The sequence below is a fragment of the Myripristis murdjan genome, chromosome 18, assembly GCF_902150065.1.
Source record: "Myripristis murdjan chromosome 18, fMyrMur1.1, whole genome shotgun sequence".
Taxonomy (NCBI): Eukaryota; Metazoa; Chordata; class Actinopteri; order Holocentriformes; family Holocentridae; genus Myripristis; species Myripristis murdjan.
In genome coordinates this window covers 25,709,924-25,730,308 of record NC_043997.1, presented here as the reverse complement: position 1 = coordinate 25,730,308, position 20,385 = coordinate 25,709,924, and the positions used below count along the sequence as shown (strand labels likewise).

The window sequence follows — 20,385 nt, the reverse complement described above, 5'->3', positions numbered from 1 at the left end:
GAGAGCTGAGACATGAGACACACCTTGTGCTGTCAGAAGCCTGCATTATGACCACAGTGTCAAACATGCATGCCTGTGCCCTCACACAGCTTTGCACAAAAAAAGGAAGAACCAAAAAAAAAAAAAGAAAAAACATGCCAAGATTATCTGATGAACATAGACGTTTTCATCTCATAACACATCTTACTTTTATGGACTTCTGCACATTAATACACTCCTGATCAAGATCTTAAGACCAATTGAGAAATTGCAAGAATTTACATTTTGCACTGTTGGATCTTAAGAAGGTTCTAAGTAGAGTTTCTTAAGATCCAACAGTGCAAAATGTAAATTCTTGCAATTTCTCAACTGGTCTTAAGATTTTGATCAGAAGTGTATTAATCAAAACCCATACATAAACTACAATACAATGACAACAACTCTAGTTGATAGCACACCCACAATTCTAAATTGAGTGCACACATTTTACACACACATGCTGTGAGTGTGTGTTCCATGCAGTGTTACTTTCGTAACAAATGTTAGTAGGTGGTGTAGTGGACTTTCAAAATGCGTTATTTCCTCCAATTGTGCGTGCAGTCTGTGTGCCAAAAGCTCAAAATATGAGCAATGCATCCTGTGGCTTGTTTGGCTGAGAATGTGCGTATCCATGCTTACAACCTCATTTACACTGTGGTGTACGCCGTAGACGTGCAGCGAACACAGCTGATATACAAGCCCACACCGATCGCGGTCGTGTTCACCGTGCGTATCTGTCCAGGGACACAGTATAAATGAGGCTACCAGGCAGCCTGCGCACACACAAACACGGTAACACACGTGTGTTGGTGATGGACTTGCACTTACAAGTCAGCAAATTTAGCTAACCTAAAACAAACAGGTAAATATAGACTGGGGTTGTATGTTGATGTCTGTTAAGTTTTACATCATAAAATGTCAAATGCATCTTCTAAATTACAGTGTCACAATACACTCAAGTTCTGGTTCTCGGAAATAAAGCCACAATCGAAAAGAAAGAATGTTTTGTTTCTTGACTGTATTTGTGTAATGACAATCGATTCCACTGTTATTAATTTTACATGTGTGTAATATACAATCCTGAGTATATCATTAAGTACTGCATGGTTGCATTTCATCTCCATTGATGGGAGAGTCTACCTGTATTGGCAATTCAATTAGTTTAAACTTTAAAGACATATGTTCATATATACATATATATATATATATATATATATATATATATATATATATATATATATATTAAGATAGATAGATAGATAGATATAGATATATATAACAGTTGAGAAATTGCAAGAATTTACATTTTGCACTGTTGGATCTTAAGAGGGTTCTAAGTTGAGCTTCAAAATGCAAAAAGAAGAAATGGGAGTGAGACAAAAAAAATATGAGTAAGCAATTTATTGCAAACAACCATTAAACTGAAATAGGCTGTTCATCAGCTGATCAAAAGTTTAAGACCACTGCCTTTAAAAGCCCAAATCTTGGTAAAAATGTGGATTCAGTGTCATTTTCTGTCAGGTATCCACACTGTCATGACCTCCTGATGGCAAAGGCAAAAAAGCTTTCTCTCCTTGAACGCGGTCAGATTGTTGAGCTGCATAAGCAAGGCCCAACAACAAGGCCCTCACAGCGTGCCATTGCTGCTGAGGTTGGACGCAGTAAGACAGTCATTTTTAACTTCCTAAAAGATCCTGAGGGTTATGGAACAAAAAAGTCAAGTGGTAGACCCAAAAAAATTTCACCGGCCCTGAGCCGGAGGATCCAATTAAGGGCCCAAATTAAGCTTGTCACTGGTGCCAACTGCAGTCCCATAACCATCAGACGGCATCTGCGAGAGAAAGGTTTTAAGAACAAAAAATGTCTTCAAAGGCCTCGTCTCCTTCAATGGCACAAAATTGCCTGTTTGGAGTTTGCGCGAGAGCATCAAACATGGGACATTGGAAGGTGGAAGAAAGTTTTATTCTCTGATGAGAAAAAATTTAATCTTGACGGTCCTGATGGCTTCCAACATTACTGGCATGACAAGGAGATTTCACCTGAGATGTTTTCTACACGGCACAGTGGAGGGGGCGCCATCATGATCTGGGGGGCTTTTTCCTTCAATGGAACAATGGAGCTTCAGGTTGTGCAGAGGCGTCAAACGGCAGCTGGCTATGTGGAGATGTTGCAGGGGGCATCCCTCATGACTGAAGGCCATCGTCTGTGTGGTAATGACTGGGTTTTTCAACAGGACAACGCTGCAGTTCACAATGCCTGCCTGACAAAGGACTTCTTCCAGAGAAAGAACATCAGTCTTTTGAACTATCCTGCGTGTTCCCCTGATCTAAATCCAATTGAGAACATTTGGGGTTGGATGGCAAGGGAAGTTTACAGAAATGGACACCAGTTCCAGACAGTGGATGCCCTCTGTGAAGCCATCTTCACCACTTGGAGCAAAATTCCCACCAGCCTCCTGGAAACACTAGCATCAAGCATGCCGAAACAAATTTTTGAGGTGATTAACAAGAAAGCTTTTTTGCCTTTGCCATCCTGACATACCTGACACTGAATCCACATTTTTGTGAAGATTTGGGCTTTTAAAGGCTGTGGTCTTAACCTTTCGATCAGCTGATGAACAGCTTATTTCAGTTTAATGGTTGTTTGCAATAAATTGCTTACTTCATTTTTTTTTTTTTTTTGTCTCATGTGGCAGAACCTGGGTTTGAAGATCCAGGAGGGACTCAATTGTTCTCTGCTAGTTATGCCCCCTGCACTTCCTCAGCACTCAGGCTGCTCGCGACACCAAGACTCTGGGCTCTAGTTTCGCAGACCAGGTGAGGCGGGGGCGTAGCGCAGATGCGCTTCGCCAACTGGGTGTGGCCAGGCGGATTTTCCAAGTTTGGCACGCCGGTCTCGGTGGCGCAAGTACTCCGCCGTCCCTCCTACCGGCGGAGGGGAGGAGAGAAGGCATGGAGTGGGTTTGACACAGCCGATTCACATTTAACCAATCAAATGAGCCCCTGTCCTTGCCTTTAAAATGCGCTGCGTGAAGGCGTAATGAAAGTTTACACAGCTGACATGGAGGTCTACTGCCGCAGGCGGAGCGGAGCTCAGGAGACAGGCGCGGAGCGGAGACCGGCGAGCAGTGCGGACACGTCACCAAAACCTCACAGGCGGGCTTCCGGAATGTCAGACACATGAACAATGCAATAAATACCGAAAAAAAAAACACTATTCAATGCTACGATCAATCAGCACATACATATATCTCCATATCAACTGTCCCGTCACAACTGATGTCAGATCAAAGGAGATTGGCACCGTTTGTGCTGATTGTGAGGTTTTGGTGATGTGCGCCAGCCAGCCAAACTTCCACTGCGCCAGCTCCGCTCCGCCTTGCGCTGAAAGTAGACGTGGTTTCAGATGGCGAGCTTTTGGCGCACCTCGGCGAAGCCTTTTGGCACGAAACTGTCACTGCGCCAAGCCGAATCTGTCGGCACCTCCCCCCGCTGCGCCGCCACTCCCATCTCGGCGAACCTCCGCTTGCAAAACTTGGACACTGTCCGCCTCTGCCGTTTCGCCGGTCGAAACTAGCTCTGCGCGGGGTTCGCCTCACTGCGCCACCCCGCGCTGCGCCGGGAAACTAGAGCCCTCTGTCATCAGTACCACCATCCTCCATCTACTCCACTTCTCCCTTTGGCAGTTTCTGCCTCCCATCCTGGCCTCCAGCCTTTGGTGCCAGCAGCAAATTCCTCTCCCACTGCCGCACGACTGACTGCCAGGAATGGCTGGCGTGCTCTTGGACCAACCCTCGGGAGCCCGAAAATAAACAGAAGAGGCAATGATGGTCTGCGGGGGCACCCCAGGAAATTCTACCAGAAGCCCTTGTTTAAGGCTATGACAAGAGAGGTATCCCACCAACATGAAAGCGGTGCTTTCCCAGCCATGGCTGGATGCACTTCGACCCTCTTCTGATATATCTTCCCTACAGGGAAGTGACAGCACCTGTGCTGTTGCAACTACTGGGAATGATGTCAGCAAGCCATGTGGTGCAACCATTGGTCCTGCTCCACATGAGATGGCTTCAGAGTTGGATTGCATCTTGATCCCAAGTGATACAGACACCGCTTGGTGACAGTTCCCTTCCTGGTGGGGCCTGAGCTGGCATTCTAGAGGAAGCCCAGTCTGTTCACACAGGACGTTCCTCTCAGCAAGGTGATGTTGCACATCACTGTGTTCATGGATGCCTGCCTCACAGGTTGGACAGCTCTGCCTATTCAGAGTGGAGAGTGACATGGCAAGACCAGCTATTTCACCACATAAGTGTGCTGGAGTTGTTCACAGTGCAGGAATGTCCTCGTGAGGACAGTTGTCATGGTGTTGCATCACAGGAATTAGTGTTTGCATCCAGACCTGGTCAGGATTCTTTAGGTCAGGTTTGGCAAGGTCCACATAGATCTCTTCACCTCTCAGGAAAACACCAGTGTCCCCTGTTGATTCTCTGGGTTCCTGATACATACAGGATGTGCTGCCACTAGGTGTTGACATGTTCGTCCACCAGTCCTCACAAACACTGCTGTATGCCTTCCCTCCAATGCCTCTTGCTCTGCATCCCCTGCAAGGCATCCGAGAGAAGAGCTGGAGGTCATTCTGGTGACTCCAAAGCTGGCTGAGCTAACAGTAGCACAGCTGCAGCAACTTACCCTCATGAAAGGGCGTGCTGTCACAAGCAGTGGATAGGTGCACCACTTCCTGCTGACAGGTCAGAGGCTGTAGCTTCAGTTCCTGAGAGGGAACAGCCTTGGACTGTACTGAGCAGCTCATCCAAGACCTCAAGCATCTTCCACTAGAGCCTAAGCAGCAGCTAAATGGGCTGCCTTTAAGAACTAGTGTGTGGATAGAGCGGAGGATCCCATGTCCTGCCCTCTAGCTGAGATGTTTATTTAGCTATGAGGTTTTCGCAAGAAGTCAGTGTTGAACCATCTCTTCAAATATTTTCTTAAGGGCATGCTAAGGCAGAAGCCACCTGTGCACTCTTGTGCCTCTCAACGTGATTTGTGTGTTGCCCATTCTGGGCATACCACCTTTCAAAATGCTGGATAAAATTCCTCTTAAAATGCTGTGTGTAAAGACAGTGCTGCTGTTAGCCCTTAACTTCAGCCAGGAGATTTAGTGATCTGTATACTTGCTCCATTTGAAATGGCTGCAGCTCAGCTGTGCTGAAACTGAAATCAGATTATATGCCAAAGGTTATTTCCTGAATGGTGTTGTTTCACAAAATGGAAATAGGTGTTGGTGGACATTCGCAGCAATTTTTTAACTCCAACAACTCAAATAGTTCCCACCTGAGATTCATTACCTCATCCAAGTTGTCCCCACCCTCATGCACACCAGTGTGTGTGGCTCCAATGCTGATGTAATGTGGGACTAGAAACTAGACATAGCTGTGGTAAGCTGAGTGGAGTTTTCTGGGGAGAGGAAGCTCACATGCACAGTAGCAGTGTACATGCGTGTGCACAAGACAAATTCAAGGTTCAAATTCAAGTTCAAGTTTCAAGTTAATTTAGAGCCCAATATCACTGTTAACAGTCTCAAAGGGTGAGCACTGAGGTAGTGCCACCTCCATGAGGTGATTGGTTGTTGGTGTCATAGTGAGGTGGATTTCATGGATCAATGGATTTTTGAGTGTTGGTACCACAAAACTGAACTTTAAGGTGAATTCTGATCTAAATTTGAGTTGCAGCCAGTTGACCAGTATCTATAATTAGTTTATAATACTGTATCTCTGACCATAATATACAGTATATGTTTGCCTGTTGTGTTTAAAAGGTAGCATATTAATAATGAAATATGTCCTGTGATAACAGTGAATTATGATTATGATTATGAATTATTATTCTGGTTTTGAAGACTGTCAAACAGATGATGATTGTCACTTCATCTCAATGCAGAGGGCGGGGCTTGGAGACGCTTCATTTCCGATACAAATTTAAATTCTGGTGGCACGGTTGCTCACATAAGGTCATCATCATGTTTTGTTTTGTTTTTTTCCACTGTTAACCAACTGATTTCATCCACTCAGCAGCCAATCAGGTACTCTGCAACAAGAACATGATCAACCAATCAGACACTTGACAGATCTGACATGAGGTGGGCATTGAATCTGATGAGTCTGCTGTGGTTTCAGTCAGTCAGAGCTGCTGTGGAGAACAAGCAGGTCAGATGATGGAGTCAGAAGCAGGGAAGATGATCATCTACTTTCCAGCTGTTTTCCTCCTCTGTCATCTGTGTAAGTGGCAACTTTCCACTCCTCACATATTAATATGATTCTACATATACATTTGTGGTTTTATAATTTAGGTTTCCTGCTTTTCTGTTTGTTTCAGGTGTGGCACAGTTCACTGACATCTCTCAGCCTGTTTCTGTCCAAACTGCGGAGCTCGGAGACTCAGTTACTATTGAATGTCAGATAAATAGTGGCATGAAAACTAGAGTGTGGTACAGAGCAACAACAGGGAGGAAACTACAGCTCGTGGCAAAAATAGACAAAAAGGGAACAATTACGTTTGGCTCTCAGTTTAACCAATATAATAAACTTTATTCAGTAAAATTGGACGGTGTCAGAATTGATTTGCACATGTCGTATGCAACACGGGGGGACATCGGCACTTACTACTGTGGAGTTGCATATGCAGACTTCATTGATTTTGGATCAGGAACCTTTTTGCAGCTAAAAGGTACTTTACCTGCTCAGGATACCATTAAGGCATTAACATCCTACAGTAAATTATCATGAATATGAACATGATGTGAGTCATAACAATTTGTTTGTTTTCCCTCTCAAGATACGAAGATGAAAGTCTCTGTTGTTCAGCAGCCAGAGTCTGAGTCAGTCCAGCCAGGAGACTCTGTCACTCTCAGCTGCTCTGTTCACACTGGTGGAGGGGAACACACCAGTGTCTTCTGGCTGAAAAGCTCTGAAAGTTCTGGGTCAGGAATTATTTACAACTCTGGAAATAATAGTGAGAGCTGTGAGAGGACAGAGAGCGGCTCTCCACAAACTAGCTGTGTCTACAAGCTTCCCAAGCAGAACCTGAGCTCTGACGATGCTGGAACCTACTACTGTGTTGTGGCTTCATGTGGGGAGACAGTGTTTGGAAATGGAACCGAGCTTCATATTAAAGGTAAGACATTAAAACTAAAGATAAGTAAAGCAGTTTCTTTGGGGATTTTGTATAATGACAAAAAAAATTGTTGATAATTTGATCATTAAAAACATATAGATAATCCTCAATGGCAGCGTAACAAATTAAATTTTTCTAAGAACTTAAAATCACATATGAGTTTTCAGTGGCGACCACTTGGAGTGTTTTTCAGCAAGTTGTGTGTCCACACAGAGAGCTGATATGACTCTGGTGTGTCTGTGCAAAACTGTCTAGAAATGATGATTTCACTCTAATGGTGTCTCTGTAAAATTGTGATTTTTACACTCAGACTTACATTAACAGTAGATTTTTTCTGTTTCTCACATGATTATATGTCTGCTGTCATGCAGAGACTATCCATCAGATGTGTCTCTTTATTTCTTTCTTTCTTTCTTTCTTTCAACTTGTGGATATCCCACTTTAATATTCAGTATCTCACAGCACTGTTTACTTGTTCTCCTTGGTCTTCAGGAAACTCGATCCCGACCCCACCATCTCATCTGGACTCAACTGTCGTTGCACTGGCTTGTTCAACTGTCATTTTTGGGATGGCAGCGTTTCTACTCCTTGTATGGACACTTTGCAATTGCCGGCACAAACATTCAACAGGTACAACAAACTATGCATTCTAATGCTTACCTGTATGTGTCTGTCTGAAGCAGTGAGATGTATTTTGTTATATTCTGTGGCAAGTAGCATACAGTAAGGATTTTTACTCTGTCTTCAGGGAAAAGTGGTAGATCCTCTGAAGGCAATCAGGTAATGCAGTTCTTTATTGTTGTTATGATTTTATTATTACCAACAACTGATTTCTAGCCAAAGCTCTTACCCTATCTTAGTGATCTCTTTATGCTCCACCCCATCTGTCTGTGTCATACTGACAGATCAAGTCTGTAATACTGTATCTCCCTCTCTGTCTGTCTCAGACTGGTGATGATGTTAACTATGCAGCAGTGAGTTTGGCTTCCAGAAGCTCCTCCTCCAGGACAGCCAATGCCAAACACTCCAGGACAGCCAAAGCCAAACACAGCGCAGATGCTGTGCTTTATTCTGAGGTTAGATGCCGTGACCAGTACGGATACATTTAGTGTGCTGGGAAGAGGGCCACAATGAGGGAGAATTCATATGAAATGCATATTTGTAGTAGACTTGTACATGAAGAAGTTTCAGTATGACCATGGAGCTGTTTACCATATCTTTTGTGAAATGTAGACACAAGAGCCTCTGGGTCTCAGCGTTCTTAACGTATGAGACAACTTCACACCTTTGTAGCTCTGAGCAGGGACAAGAGCAGACACAGCCTGCTGTTAAGGCTGTTTGACTTTCATTCTGAAGTTCAAATCTAAATTTAAATTCACTCTGAAGTTTAAATTCATGACACATGAGGGTGGGGGGGTGGGGGCACTTTGCTGTCCCAGCAAAACTTTTGATTTAGCTTGACAGGATGAATGTATTTTTACAGAACAGTCTTGCCTGTGTAGCTTTACTGTCAGCTTCATCATAACAATACAAGTAGGTAATCCAGTTTTTTCATATTTTAGTATTCTTTTATATTTATGTAAAGCCTTTTAAGATGCTTAGAGTGATACATTCAACTTTGCTGTCTGCTTTATTTGTATTAAAATATCTCTTTTCCTCTTGAAGTATCATATTGAAAATATCTTTGTATATGGACACAAACATTGCAGTTTATTGTCAGTCAAAGTACATAATAAGACACAAGATCAGCACAATTGAACTGTATTACATCATCATAAATTCTCTACTGTATAATTGCTTTCAGTTTTTTATTTCAGCTGTAATAAAAAATATAAAATCACATTTAAGTTCATGATTTTTGATTTCCTTAACCTGAACATCAAATGCTACCAAAACCGGACTCTGCATCACTTGTAGGGCCAACTACTAGTGACATAAACCAAGAAACAAATGATTAAAAAGATCAAGAGAATCCCACTCCTCGTGATGGACAGAGAGACAAAGATTCTCATCTGTGCCGTCAGCACTTCAACCCCATCTATAATGTCCAGCTTGGTCCCATTGCTGAACAGCATCTCCCCACACAAAGCCACAGCACAGTAGTATGTCCCGGCATCAGAGGAGCTCAGGTTGCTCAAATGGTAACGCAGCTCTGTGAGGGAGGACCGGGTGCAGAGCGCTCTGTGCACTGAGGCCCACGGCCGTGAAGGATTCCTGGGTGAGATCCATGTCTGAACCAGTACACACTGTGCTCTCCAGCACAAGTCTCCATTTCTACTGTACACCTGAGAGTCACAGAGTCTCCCGTGTGGACAGACTCAGATGCCGACTCTATAATATAATCGCTCTGTTGCTGAGTCCTAAAAGAAACAGGTCAGGCTCATAGAAAGGAATTAGGATAGCATAAAATAGGGCATACTTTATTCTCCCAGTGGGTAGTTGTTGTTTGTACTCAAGTGTCACTGTATTGCAACCAGTTATCATACACATAAATTCAAACTGACACATAATACAACAAACAAAATATACACGTATCTCAGGGTGATCAATACAAACACTGTTTCATCCCAGAATGTTTCTCTTTGCACCTTCAAATGTCTAAATTTTCAGGAGTTTTAATTTGCTTGGGAAGATCTAACATTTGAGTCCAACTTTGTCATGACTGAGTGAAACTGGTTGCCGCGAAGAATGACATTCACATCTTTGAGGTGCTGGTGGAGAAAATAAGCAAAATTATAGCTACTGCGCAGCAATGGTCGGGGCCAGATAGTTTTAGGCAAATTTAGGCAGTTCTGAGCAACAAATGGAGAATGGGAAGATGAAAAGGAAGGTGGCATTCTAATGTGCATTTTGCATCAACTGAGGCTTGAATTCATAATTTCTGGCATGAAGGACAATGCTATCTCACTGAGCTAATTGGCAAGTGTCAATTCATGTGAGGCTTCACAAATTAACTAAGCCAGTCACATGATAATAGCCGCCTATGCATGGAAAGGCAGATTTCAGACCACTGTAAAAAAAATAAAATAATAATAAATAAATAAATAAATAAATTAGTCCTCAAGACAAAAATCTGAAATCATCTAGACAGCATGGAGATGTTCATCATTTGTTTTTAACAATGACTGATTTGCTCCATAAGTGAAAAACTGATGTTTAAAAATGCCATTCCTGCATTGACTTCAGTTGTTCACGAGAGCAAAATTCAAAATGCTGTCAAAAATTTAGTTTTTGAGATAAAATTCTGAAATTTGCCACACATCGTCTGCCATGAACATTGAAGATTTATTTACCAAAATTTGGTGATTTTTTGCATACGGAAAGTAGGATTTCCTCGGAAGAAAGAAAGAAGAAGAGGAAGAAGAAGAACACACAAGAATACAGATATCCACATATATGGCACAGGGTCCGGCCCCGAATAAAATGAAAAAAAAAAAAAAAAAAAAAAATGAACAGCATGTGCATTGGAAGAGCTGCAACCTCTCTGTCTCTGTGTCTTTGTGCTTCACTGACCAAAAACATGAACTGTGACACTTTTTCACAAAGACGACTCTTCATCACTGACTGTGCAGTTTGTACATGTTTAATAGTCACTCAGAGAAACAGGCCACACTCAGTCTCTTGCTTTAATCACACAATGAAAACTTCCTTCCAACACTTTGTAGAAGTAAATACCTGCTAGACTTTTCAGCTTGTTTGTTATGGACATGCTGACAGCACAGCACAAACTCACAGAAGAAAGTTGTTTTTTTACAGCTTCCTTGAGGTTAGCACTTAACAGATGAGAGCTGAGACATGAGATACACCTTGTGCTGTCAGAAGCCTGCATTATGACCAAGAAAAAAAAAGAAAGAAAAAACATGCCACAATGATCTGATGGAGAAAATAGACATTTTGATCTCTTAACACATCTTACTTTTATGGACATCTGCACATTAATATTTATCAAAATCCATAGATAAACCACAGTACAACAACTCTGGTTGATAGCACACCCACACTTCTAAATTGAGAGCACACATTTTTCACACACATTTTTCACACACGTGGAGTGTGTGTTCCAGGGCTGGGCTCACTCTGGCCAATCACAACCAAGATTGTGCGCATTAACATCCTAAGTCTGATTCCGCCAGGACGTGGAGGCACCCACTAGGGAGTGAACAGCCACCATGTTGTGTGGCCATGTTGTGTGCAAGAGTTTTCAGAGGCGACATGCTCATATAGAAGTAAAGACAGCACCAGATTCCTGGTACATCATTTTCTCCAGAGCACAGGAGCTGACTGACTGTGGTGTCATGCTGTTGCCTCTGGTAGGGCCTAGCCTCTCCATGCTCCTGCTTCCAGGTGGGATGTTCTGTGCCTCCACCATGTTCATCGTGAGGTGGATGGACTACTCCTTGAGGGCGCTGCTCAAGTCATGGCACTCATCCACAGCATCTCCCTGTTCAGGTCTTTGATGTCCTCCCTGGGGGCCCAGCAGGACACTGGTTTACCACTGGAAATCGCCACCAAACCAGAGCTGATTTCATTGTTCTTCTCCTCCATGGCTATGGCTCTGTCCTAGATTATGATTTGGCAGACACTGATTCAACAGGACATGTGGCTGAACCTCAGTTTGAAGATCCAGGAGGGACTCAATTATTCTCTGCTAGTTATGCCCCCTGCACTTCCTCAGCACTCAGGCTGCTGGCGACACCAAGACTCTGTCATCAGTACCACCATCCTCCATCTACTCCACTTCTCCCTCTGGTTCCCATTGCAGTTTCTGCCTCCCATCCTGGCCCCCAGCCTCTGGTGCTGACGGCAAATTCCTCTTCTTCTGCCCCTTGACCGACTGCCAGGAATGGCTGGCATGCTCTTGGACCAACCCTGAGGAGCCTGAAAATAAACCGAAGACGCACTGATGGTCTGCGGGGGATGTGTGCACCCCAGGAAATTCTACCAGAAGCCCTTGTTTAAGGCTATGACAAGAGAGGTATCCCATCAACATGAAAGCAGTGCTTTCCCAGCCATGGCTGGATGCACTTCAACCCTCCTCTGGTTTCTCTTTCCTATAGAAAAGTGACAGCACTCATGGTGTTGCAACTACTGGGAATGATGTCAGCAAGCCATGTGGTGCACCCATTGGTCCTGCTCCACATGACATGGCTTCAGAGTTGGATTGCATCTTGATCCCAAGTGATACAGACACCACTTGGTGACAGTTCCCTTCCTGGTGGGGCCTGAGCTGGCATACTAGAGGAAGCCCAGTCTGTTCACACAGGAAGTTCCTCTCAGCAAGGTGATGTTGCACATCACTGTGTTCATGGATGTCTGCCTCACAGGTTGGACAGCTCTGCCTATCCAGAGTGGAGAGTGACATGGCAAGACCAGTCATTTCACCACATAAGTGTGCTGGAGTTGTTCACAGTGCAGGTACATCCTCGTGAGGACAGGCAATCAAGAGGCATCAACACACAGGAATTGCCAAGGAGGAGTCCAGTCAGCCAAGCCAACACAAGTACACTTGCCCTCCTTCAGAGTGGCACACATTCATGGTGAGGAGAACTGTGTGGAAAATTTCATGTCGTTGCATTGATGTCATGTTGTTGCATCATAGCAATTAATGTCTGCATCTGGACCTGGTCAGGATTCTCTAGGTCAGGTTTGACAAGCTCCACAAAGATCTCTTCACCCCTTAGGTAAACAGGATGTGCTGCCGCTAGGTGTTGACATGTTCGTCCACCAGTCCTCACAAACACTGCTGTATGCCATCCCTCCAATGCCTCTTGCTCTGCATCCCCTGCAAGGCATCCGAGAGAAGAGCTGGAGGTCATTCTGGTGACTCCAAAGCTGGCTGAGCTAACAGTAGCACAGCTGCAGCAACTTACCCTCAGGAAAGGATGTGCTGTCACAAGCAGGGGATAGGTGCACCACTTCCTGCTGACAGGTCAGAGGCTGTTGCTTCAGTTCCTGAAAGGGAACAGCCTTGGATTGTACTGAGCAGCTCATCCAAGACCTCAAGCACCTTGGATGAGCTGCTTGGATGAGCTACATCAAATTCCTGTTAAAATGCTGTGTGTAAAGACAGTGCTGCTGTTAGCCCTTAACTTCAGTCAAGACATTTAGTGATCTGTGCACTTGCTCCATTTGAAATGACTGCAGCTCAGCTGTGCTGAAACTGAAATCAGATTATATGCCAAAGGTTATTTCCTGAATGGTGTTGTTTCACAAAATGGAAATAGGTGTTGGTGGACATTTGCTGCAATTTTTTAACTCCAACAACTCAAATAGTTCCCACCTGAGATTCATTACCTCATCCAAGTCATTCCCACCCTCATGCATGCCAGTGTGTGTGGCTCCAATGCTGATGTAATGTGGGACTAGAAACTGGACATAACAATGGTAAGCTGAGTGGAGTTTTCTGAGGAGAGGAAGCTCACATGCACAGTAGTAGTGCACGTGCATGTACACAAGACAGGTTCAAGTTTCAAGTTCATTTAGAGCCCAATATCACTGTTAACAGTCTCAAAGGGTGAGCACTGAGGTAGTGCCACCTCCATGAGGTGATTGGTTGTTGGTGTCATAGTGAGGTGGATTTCATGGATCAATGGACTTTTGAGTGTTGGTACCACAAAACTGTATTTAACTCTATAAAGCCTGAACTATGAAAGAATTGGCAGAAAATTCCAATTTTTTGAAATTGAACCCTTTATTTAGTCCTATAACAATATGTGTGTATACATATAGATAGATAGATAGATAGATAGATAGATAGATAGATAGATAGATAGATATGTTATTACACGACCTTTCTGGTGTATGATATATGATATGTACTTGAAGTGCCAATGGTATGGTCCAGGGTGAACAGGGGAAGTGTTCAAAGGTATACAACAGTATTTTGGTCAAGTATTGATTAAACTGAAAATGAAAAACGGAATTGAAAATGTGTATCATATATGATACAAATGGCTTTATAGGGTTAAAGGTCAATTCTGGTCTAACTTTGAGTTACAGCCAGGTGACCAGTATCTACTATTAGCTTTTATTACCTCTGATAAGAATATACAGTATTATTACCTGTTACTTTTCATCTCAGACATTAATAGGTAGTAGATTAATAATGAAATATGTGCTACGATAAGATAACACTGAATTATGATTGTGATTATGATTATGAATTATAATTCTATTTATATTACTCTCAGACAGATGATGATTGTCATGGCAGCTCAATGCAGAGGGCGGGGCTTGGAGACGCTTCATTTCCGTTACAGAGTTAAGTTCTGGTGGCACAGTTGCTCACATAAGGTCGTGATCATATGTTGTTGTTTTTTTCCACTGTTAACCAACTGATTTCATCCACTCAGCAGCCAATCAGGTACTCTGCAACAAGAACATGATCAACCAATCAGACGCTTGACAGATCTGACATGAGGTGGGCATTGAATCTGATGAGTCTGCTGTGGTTTCAGTCAGTCAGAGCTGCTGTGGAGAACAAGCAGGTCAGATGATGGAGTCAGAAGCACGGAAGATGATCATCTACTTTCCAACTGTTTTCCTCCTCTGTCATCTGTGTAAGTGGCAACTTTCCACTCCTCACATATTCTTATCATTCTAGATATAAATATCTATATGTGATTTCTTATGATTTGGGTTTCCTGCTTTGTTTGTTTCAGGTGTGGCACAGCTCACTGACATCTCTCAGCCTGTTTCTGTCAAAACTGCGGAGCTCGGAGACTCAGTTACTATTGAATGTCAGATAAATAGTGGCATGAAAACTAGATTGTGGTACAGAGTAACGACAGGGAGGAAACTACAGCTCGTGGCAAAAATAGACAAAAAGGGACCAATTACATTTGGCTCTCAGTTTAACCAATATAATAAACTTTATTCAGTAAAATTGGACGGTGTCAGAACTGATTTGCACATGTCGTATGCAACACGGGGGGACATCGGCACTTACTACTGTGGAGTTGCATATGCAGACTTCATTGATTTTGGATCAGGAACCTTTTTGCACCTAAAAGGTATTTTACCTGCTCAGAATACCATTAAGGCATTCACATCCTACAGTAAATTATCATGAATATGAACATGATGTGAGTCATAACAATTTATTTGTTTTCCCTCCCAAGATACGAAGATGAAAGTCTCTGTTGTTCAGCAGCCAGAGTCTGAGTCAGTCCAGCCAGGAGACTCTGTCACTCTCAGCTGCTCTGTTCACACTGGTGGAGGGGAACACACCAGTGTCTTCTGGCTGAAAAGCTCTGAAAGTTCTGGTCCAGAAGTGATTTACAACTCTGGAAATAATAGTGAGAGCTGTGAGAGGACAGAGAGCGGCTCTCCAGAAACTAGCTGTGTCTACAAGCTTCCCAAGCAGAACCTGAGCTCTGACGATGCTGGAACCTACTACTGTGTTGTGGCTTCATGTGGGGAGACACTGTTTGGAAATGGAACTGAGCTTTATATTAAAGGTAAGACATTAAAACTAAAGATACATAAAGCGGTTTCTTTTGGGATTCTGTGCAATGACTGTGATTAGATAAAATTAGTTGATGATTTTATCATTAAAAACATACAGATAATCCTCAATGGTTGTACAATAAATCAAATTTATTCAATAATTTAATCACAAATTGAAGTTTTCAGTGGCGATCACTTGGAGTGTTATTCAGCAAGTTGTGTGTCCACACAGAGAGCTGATATGACTCTGGTGTGTCTGTGCAAAACTGTCTAGAAATGATGATTTCACTCTAATGCTGTTTCTGTAAATCTGTGATTTTTACACTCAGACGTACATCATCAGTAGATTTTTTCTGTTCCTCACATGATTATATGTCTGCTGTCATGCAGGGAGACTATCCATCAGATATGTCTCTTTCTTTCTTTCCTTCTTTCTTTCTTTCTTTCTTTATGTCTTTCTTTCTTTCAACTTGTGGATATCCCCCTTTAATATTCAGTATCTCACAGTGCTGTTTACTTGTTCTCCTTGGTCTTCAGGAAACTCTATCCCAACCCCACCATTTCATCTGGACTCAACTGTCGTTGCACTGGCTTGTTCAACTGTCGTTTTTGGGATGGCAGCGTTTCTACTCCTTGTATGGACACTTTGCAATTGCCGGCACAAACATTCAACAGGTACAACAAACTATGTATTCTAATGCTTACCTGTATGCGTCTGTCTGAAGCAGTGAGATGTATTTTGTTATATTCTGTGGCAAGTAACATACAGTCAGTGGCGGTTCTGCCCATGTTGCCGCCCTGGGCGAAATTACTGCCTTGCGCCCTACTGTTGTAGCCCCGCGCGCGCGAACGACGAGAACTTCCAAGCGATAACGGCCGCTACCGGTGCCCCTCTGGCGGCTAGACGCGCCCCTCCCAGAGCAGGGGCGCCAACACCTGCACAAATACCTTTTTTGGAAAAATACTTTTTATATGAACAAAATCTTGTTTGCATAAAAAAAAAGCCACCGGTCAGCATCAGGCGGGCCGGCCGCAGCACCGGCTTGATGCCTACAGGTGCCGCGCCCACCCGGTCAGGTCTGCCGGATCTGACAGGTGGGCAGCACACACATACTGCCATCCTCTCATTATAAATCAGCTTTTGTTCATACGCGGCTGCAGCAGCACAACGGACAGTGACACAGACAACATGGTTGATTATTGACTGCGCAATGCAGCCATTCGCCGGTAATTGCGGCATCAGGCGAGCCTACCTACTGGTTTATATGCAAGCACAATACATGTGTATTTGCTTAGACCCCAATATTAGACGAGGGCGTTTTTTTCAGGGCATTTTCAATGGAAAAAATATTGTCATGATTTTTTTTTTTTTTTTTTTTTTTTTTTTTTTGCTCTCATGCCGCCCCCCACGTGACATGAATATATGCCGCCCTGGGCGGCTGCCCGCTTCGCCCGTGCCTAAAACCGCTACTGCATACAGTAACTATTTTAACTCTGTCTTCAGGGAAAAGTGGTAGATCCTTTGAAGGCAACCAGGTAATGCAATTCTTTATTATTGTTATTATTTTATTATTACCAACAATTGATTTCTAGCCAAAGCTCTTACCCTATCTTAGCGATCTCTTTATGCTCCACCCCATCTGTCTGTGTCATACTGACAGATCAAGTCTGTAATACTGTATCTCCCTCTCTGTCCGTCTCAGCCTGGTGATGAGGTTAACTACCCAGCAGTGAGTTTGGCTCCCAGAAGCTCCTCCTCCAGGACAGCTGCTGTGCAACACAGCACAGACCCTCTGTTTGTTTCTGAGGTCAGGTACCGTCTGCGACACTGAGAGGTCTGCTTCAGGGAAGAGGGACACAATGAAGAAGAACAGAGGACAGTGGATTAGGAGGAAGTTGTTTTTATGAAATGCATCTCTTCTGTTGACTCTCTGACATGAAGAATGTTAAAATATGACCAAAGACCTTTCTGTCATGAGCTTTACTTTGTCAAGTATGAACAAGCCAGCGAGCACTCTTTCACTGTGACTGAAGATACAGTTCTGCAGTTCACATCTCTGAGGTGCTGTTGGAGGCTGTAGAGAGAATATGGGCTCTATTTTCCCGGCACAGCGCAGGGTGGCGCAGTGAGGCGAACCCCACGCAGAGCTATTTTGGACCAGCACAACCCGAGGGGCGCACAGTTTAGTAGTTTGGCAGACTGACGTGCACTGAGATGGGAGTGGCGGTGTAGCAGGGGGAGGTGTCAACAGATTCAGCTTGGCACGGTGACATTTTCGTGCCAAAAGGCTTTGCCGAGGTGCGCCCAAAGCTGGCCATCTGAAACCACATCTACTTTCAGTGCAAGGTGGAGCAGAGCAGGCGTAGTGGAAGTTTGGCTGACCGGCAGGCAGTGTGCACACGTCACCAAAACCTCACAATCAGCACAAACGGTGCCAATCCCCTTTGATCTGACATCAGTTGTGACGGGACAGTCCATATGGAGATAAATTTATGTGCTGATTGAGATAGTAGCATTGAATAGTGTTTTTTGTGGGTATTTATTGCATTGTTTGGTTTAAAGTGAATCGACTGTGTCAAACCCACTCCACGCCTTCTCTCCTCCCTTGCGCTGGTAGGAGGGACGGCGGAGTACTTGCGCCACGGCGCACAGCGTGCAAAAATTGCAAAATCCACTTGGCCACACCCAGTTGGCGAAGCGCAGCTGTGCTATGCCCCCGCCTTGCCCAGTCTGTGAAAATAGAGCCCTTTGTATTAATGGATAATAAGCAGAAAATAAAATAAAATAAAAAAAGCACGTGCATTGGAAGAGCTGCAACCTCTCTGTCTCTGTGTCTTAGTGCTTCACTGACCAAAAACATGAACTGTGCCACTTTTTCACTAAGCCGACTCTTCATCGCTGACTGTGCAGTTTGTACATGTTTAATAGTCACTCACAGAAACAGGCCACACTCAGTCTCTTGCTTTAATCACACAATGAAAACTTCCTTCCAACACTTTGTAGAAGTAAATACCTGCTAGACTTTTCAGCTTGTTTGTTATGGACATGCTCACAGCACAGCACAAACTCACAGAAGAAAGCTGCTTTTTAACAGCTTCCTTGAGGTTAGCACACCTTGTGCTGTCAGAAGCCTGCATTATGACCACAGCCCTCACGCAGCTCATCGAAAAAAAAAAAAAAAAAACACGCCTCAAAGATCTGAAGCAGGATGTTGACCATCCCATTTCATCACACACATATTTTATGGCCTTATACATATAAATACTCATCAGCGCTCAAACATCAACCTCAACACAATGGCAAAACTTTTGCTGATAGCACACCCACACCACAAACCCAGAAAAGAGTTTTTTACAGCTTCCTAAGAACAGATACACTATATTACCAAAAGTATTCGCTCACCTGCCTTTACTCATACTATGAACTGAAGTGCCATCCCATTCCTAACCCATAGAGTTCAATATGATGTCGGTCCACCTTTTGCAGCTATTACAGCTTCAACTCTTCTGGGAAGACTGTCCACAAGGTTGAGGAGAGTGTTTATAGGAATTTTTGACCATTCTTCCAAAAGCGCATTGGTGAGGTCACACACTGATGTTGGTCGAGAAGGCCTGGCTCTCAGTCTCCGCTCTAATTCATCCCAAAGGTGTTCTATCGGGTTCAGGTCAGGACTCTGTGCAGGCCAGTCAAGTTCATCCACACCAGACTCTGTCATCCATGTCTTTATGGACCTTGCTTTGTGCACTGGTGCACAGTCATGTTGGAAGAGGAAGGGGCCCGCTCCAAACTGTTCCCACAAGGTTGGGAGCATGGAATTGTCCAAAATGTTTTGGTATCCTGAAGCATTCAAAGTTCCTTTCACTGGAACTAAGGGGCCAAGCCCAGCTCCTGAAAAACAACCCCACACCATAATTCCTCCTCCACCAAATTTCACAGTCGGCACAATGCAGTCTGAAATGTACCGTTCTCCTGGCAACCTCCAAACCCAGACTCGTCCATCAGATTGCCAGATGGAAAAGCGTGATTCATCACTCCAGAGAACGCGTCTCCACTGCTCTAGAGGCCAGTGGCGGCGTGCTTTACACCATTGCATCCGACGCTTTGCATTGCACTTGGTGATGTGTGGCTTGGCTGCAGCTGCTCGGCCATGGAAACCCATTCCATGAAGCTCTCTGCGTACTGTACTTGGGCTAATCTGAAGGTCACATGAAGTTTGTAGCTCTGTAGCAATTGACTGTGCAGAAAGTCGGCGACCTCTTTGCACTATGCGCTTCAGCATCCACTGACCCCTCTCCGTCACTTTACGTGGCCTACCACTTCGTGGCTGAGTTGCTGTTGTTCCCAAACGCTTCCATTTTGTTATAATAGAGCTGACAGTTGACTGTGGAATATTTAGGAGCGAGGAAATTTCACGACTGGATTTGTTGCACAGGTGGCATCCTATGACAGTTCCACGCTGGAATTCACTGAGCTCCTGAGAGCGGCCCATTCTTTCACAAATGTCTTGTTTCACAGTCTGCATGCCTGAGTGCTTGATTTTATACACCTGTGGCCAGGCCAAGTGATTAGGACACCTGATTCTGATCATTTGAATGGGTGAGCGAATACTTTTGGTAATATAGTGTAGCTCTCAGTTAGTTCACAGATGAGAGCTGACTGAGACATGAGACACACCTTGCACTGTCAGAAGCCTGCATTATGACCACAGTTTCAAACATGTGCCCGTGCCCTCAATGGACTGTGGAGACCCAA

General features: G+C 44.0%; 2 protein-coding genes across 2 annotated transcripts in view; both read left to right on the top strand.

Annotated features, from left to right (window-relative positions):
* The window catches only part of LOC115376288 (immunoglobulin kappa light chain-like), a 99,687-nt gene extending 87,939 nt beyond the window's left edge, over positions 1 to 11,748 (top strand). The window contains exons 5-6 of the mRNA XM_030075779.1: positions 8,132 to 8,277; positions 11,529 to 11,748. Of these exons, the coding sequence (XP_029931639.1) occupies positions 8,132 to 8,277; positions 11,529 to 11,748 (366 nt within the window). The remainder of the gene's footprint in view (positions 1 to 8,131; positions 8,278 to 11,528) is intronic.
* Positions 11,749 to 14,700: 2,952 nt separating this feature from the next.
* Positions 14,701 to 16,363, top strand: LOC115376287 (signal-regulatory protein beta-2-like). Its single transcript, XM_030075778.1, has 5 exons — positions 14,701 to 14,743; positions 14,846 to 15,207; positions 15,313 to 15,643; positions 16,170 to 16,267; positions 16,358 to 16,363. The coding sequence occupies exons 1-5, from the start codon at positions 14,701 to 14,703 to the stop codon at positions 16,361 to 16,363; spliced, it is 840 nt and encodes a 279-aa protein (XP_029931638.1).
* Positions 16,364 to 20,385: the final 4,022 nt, after the last annotated feature.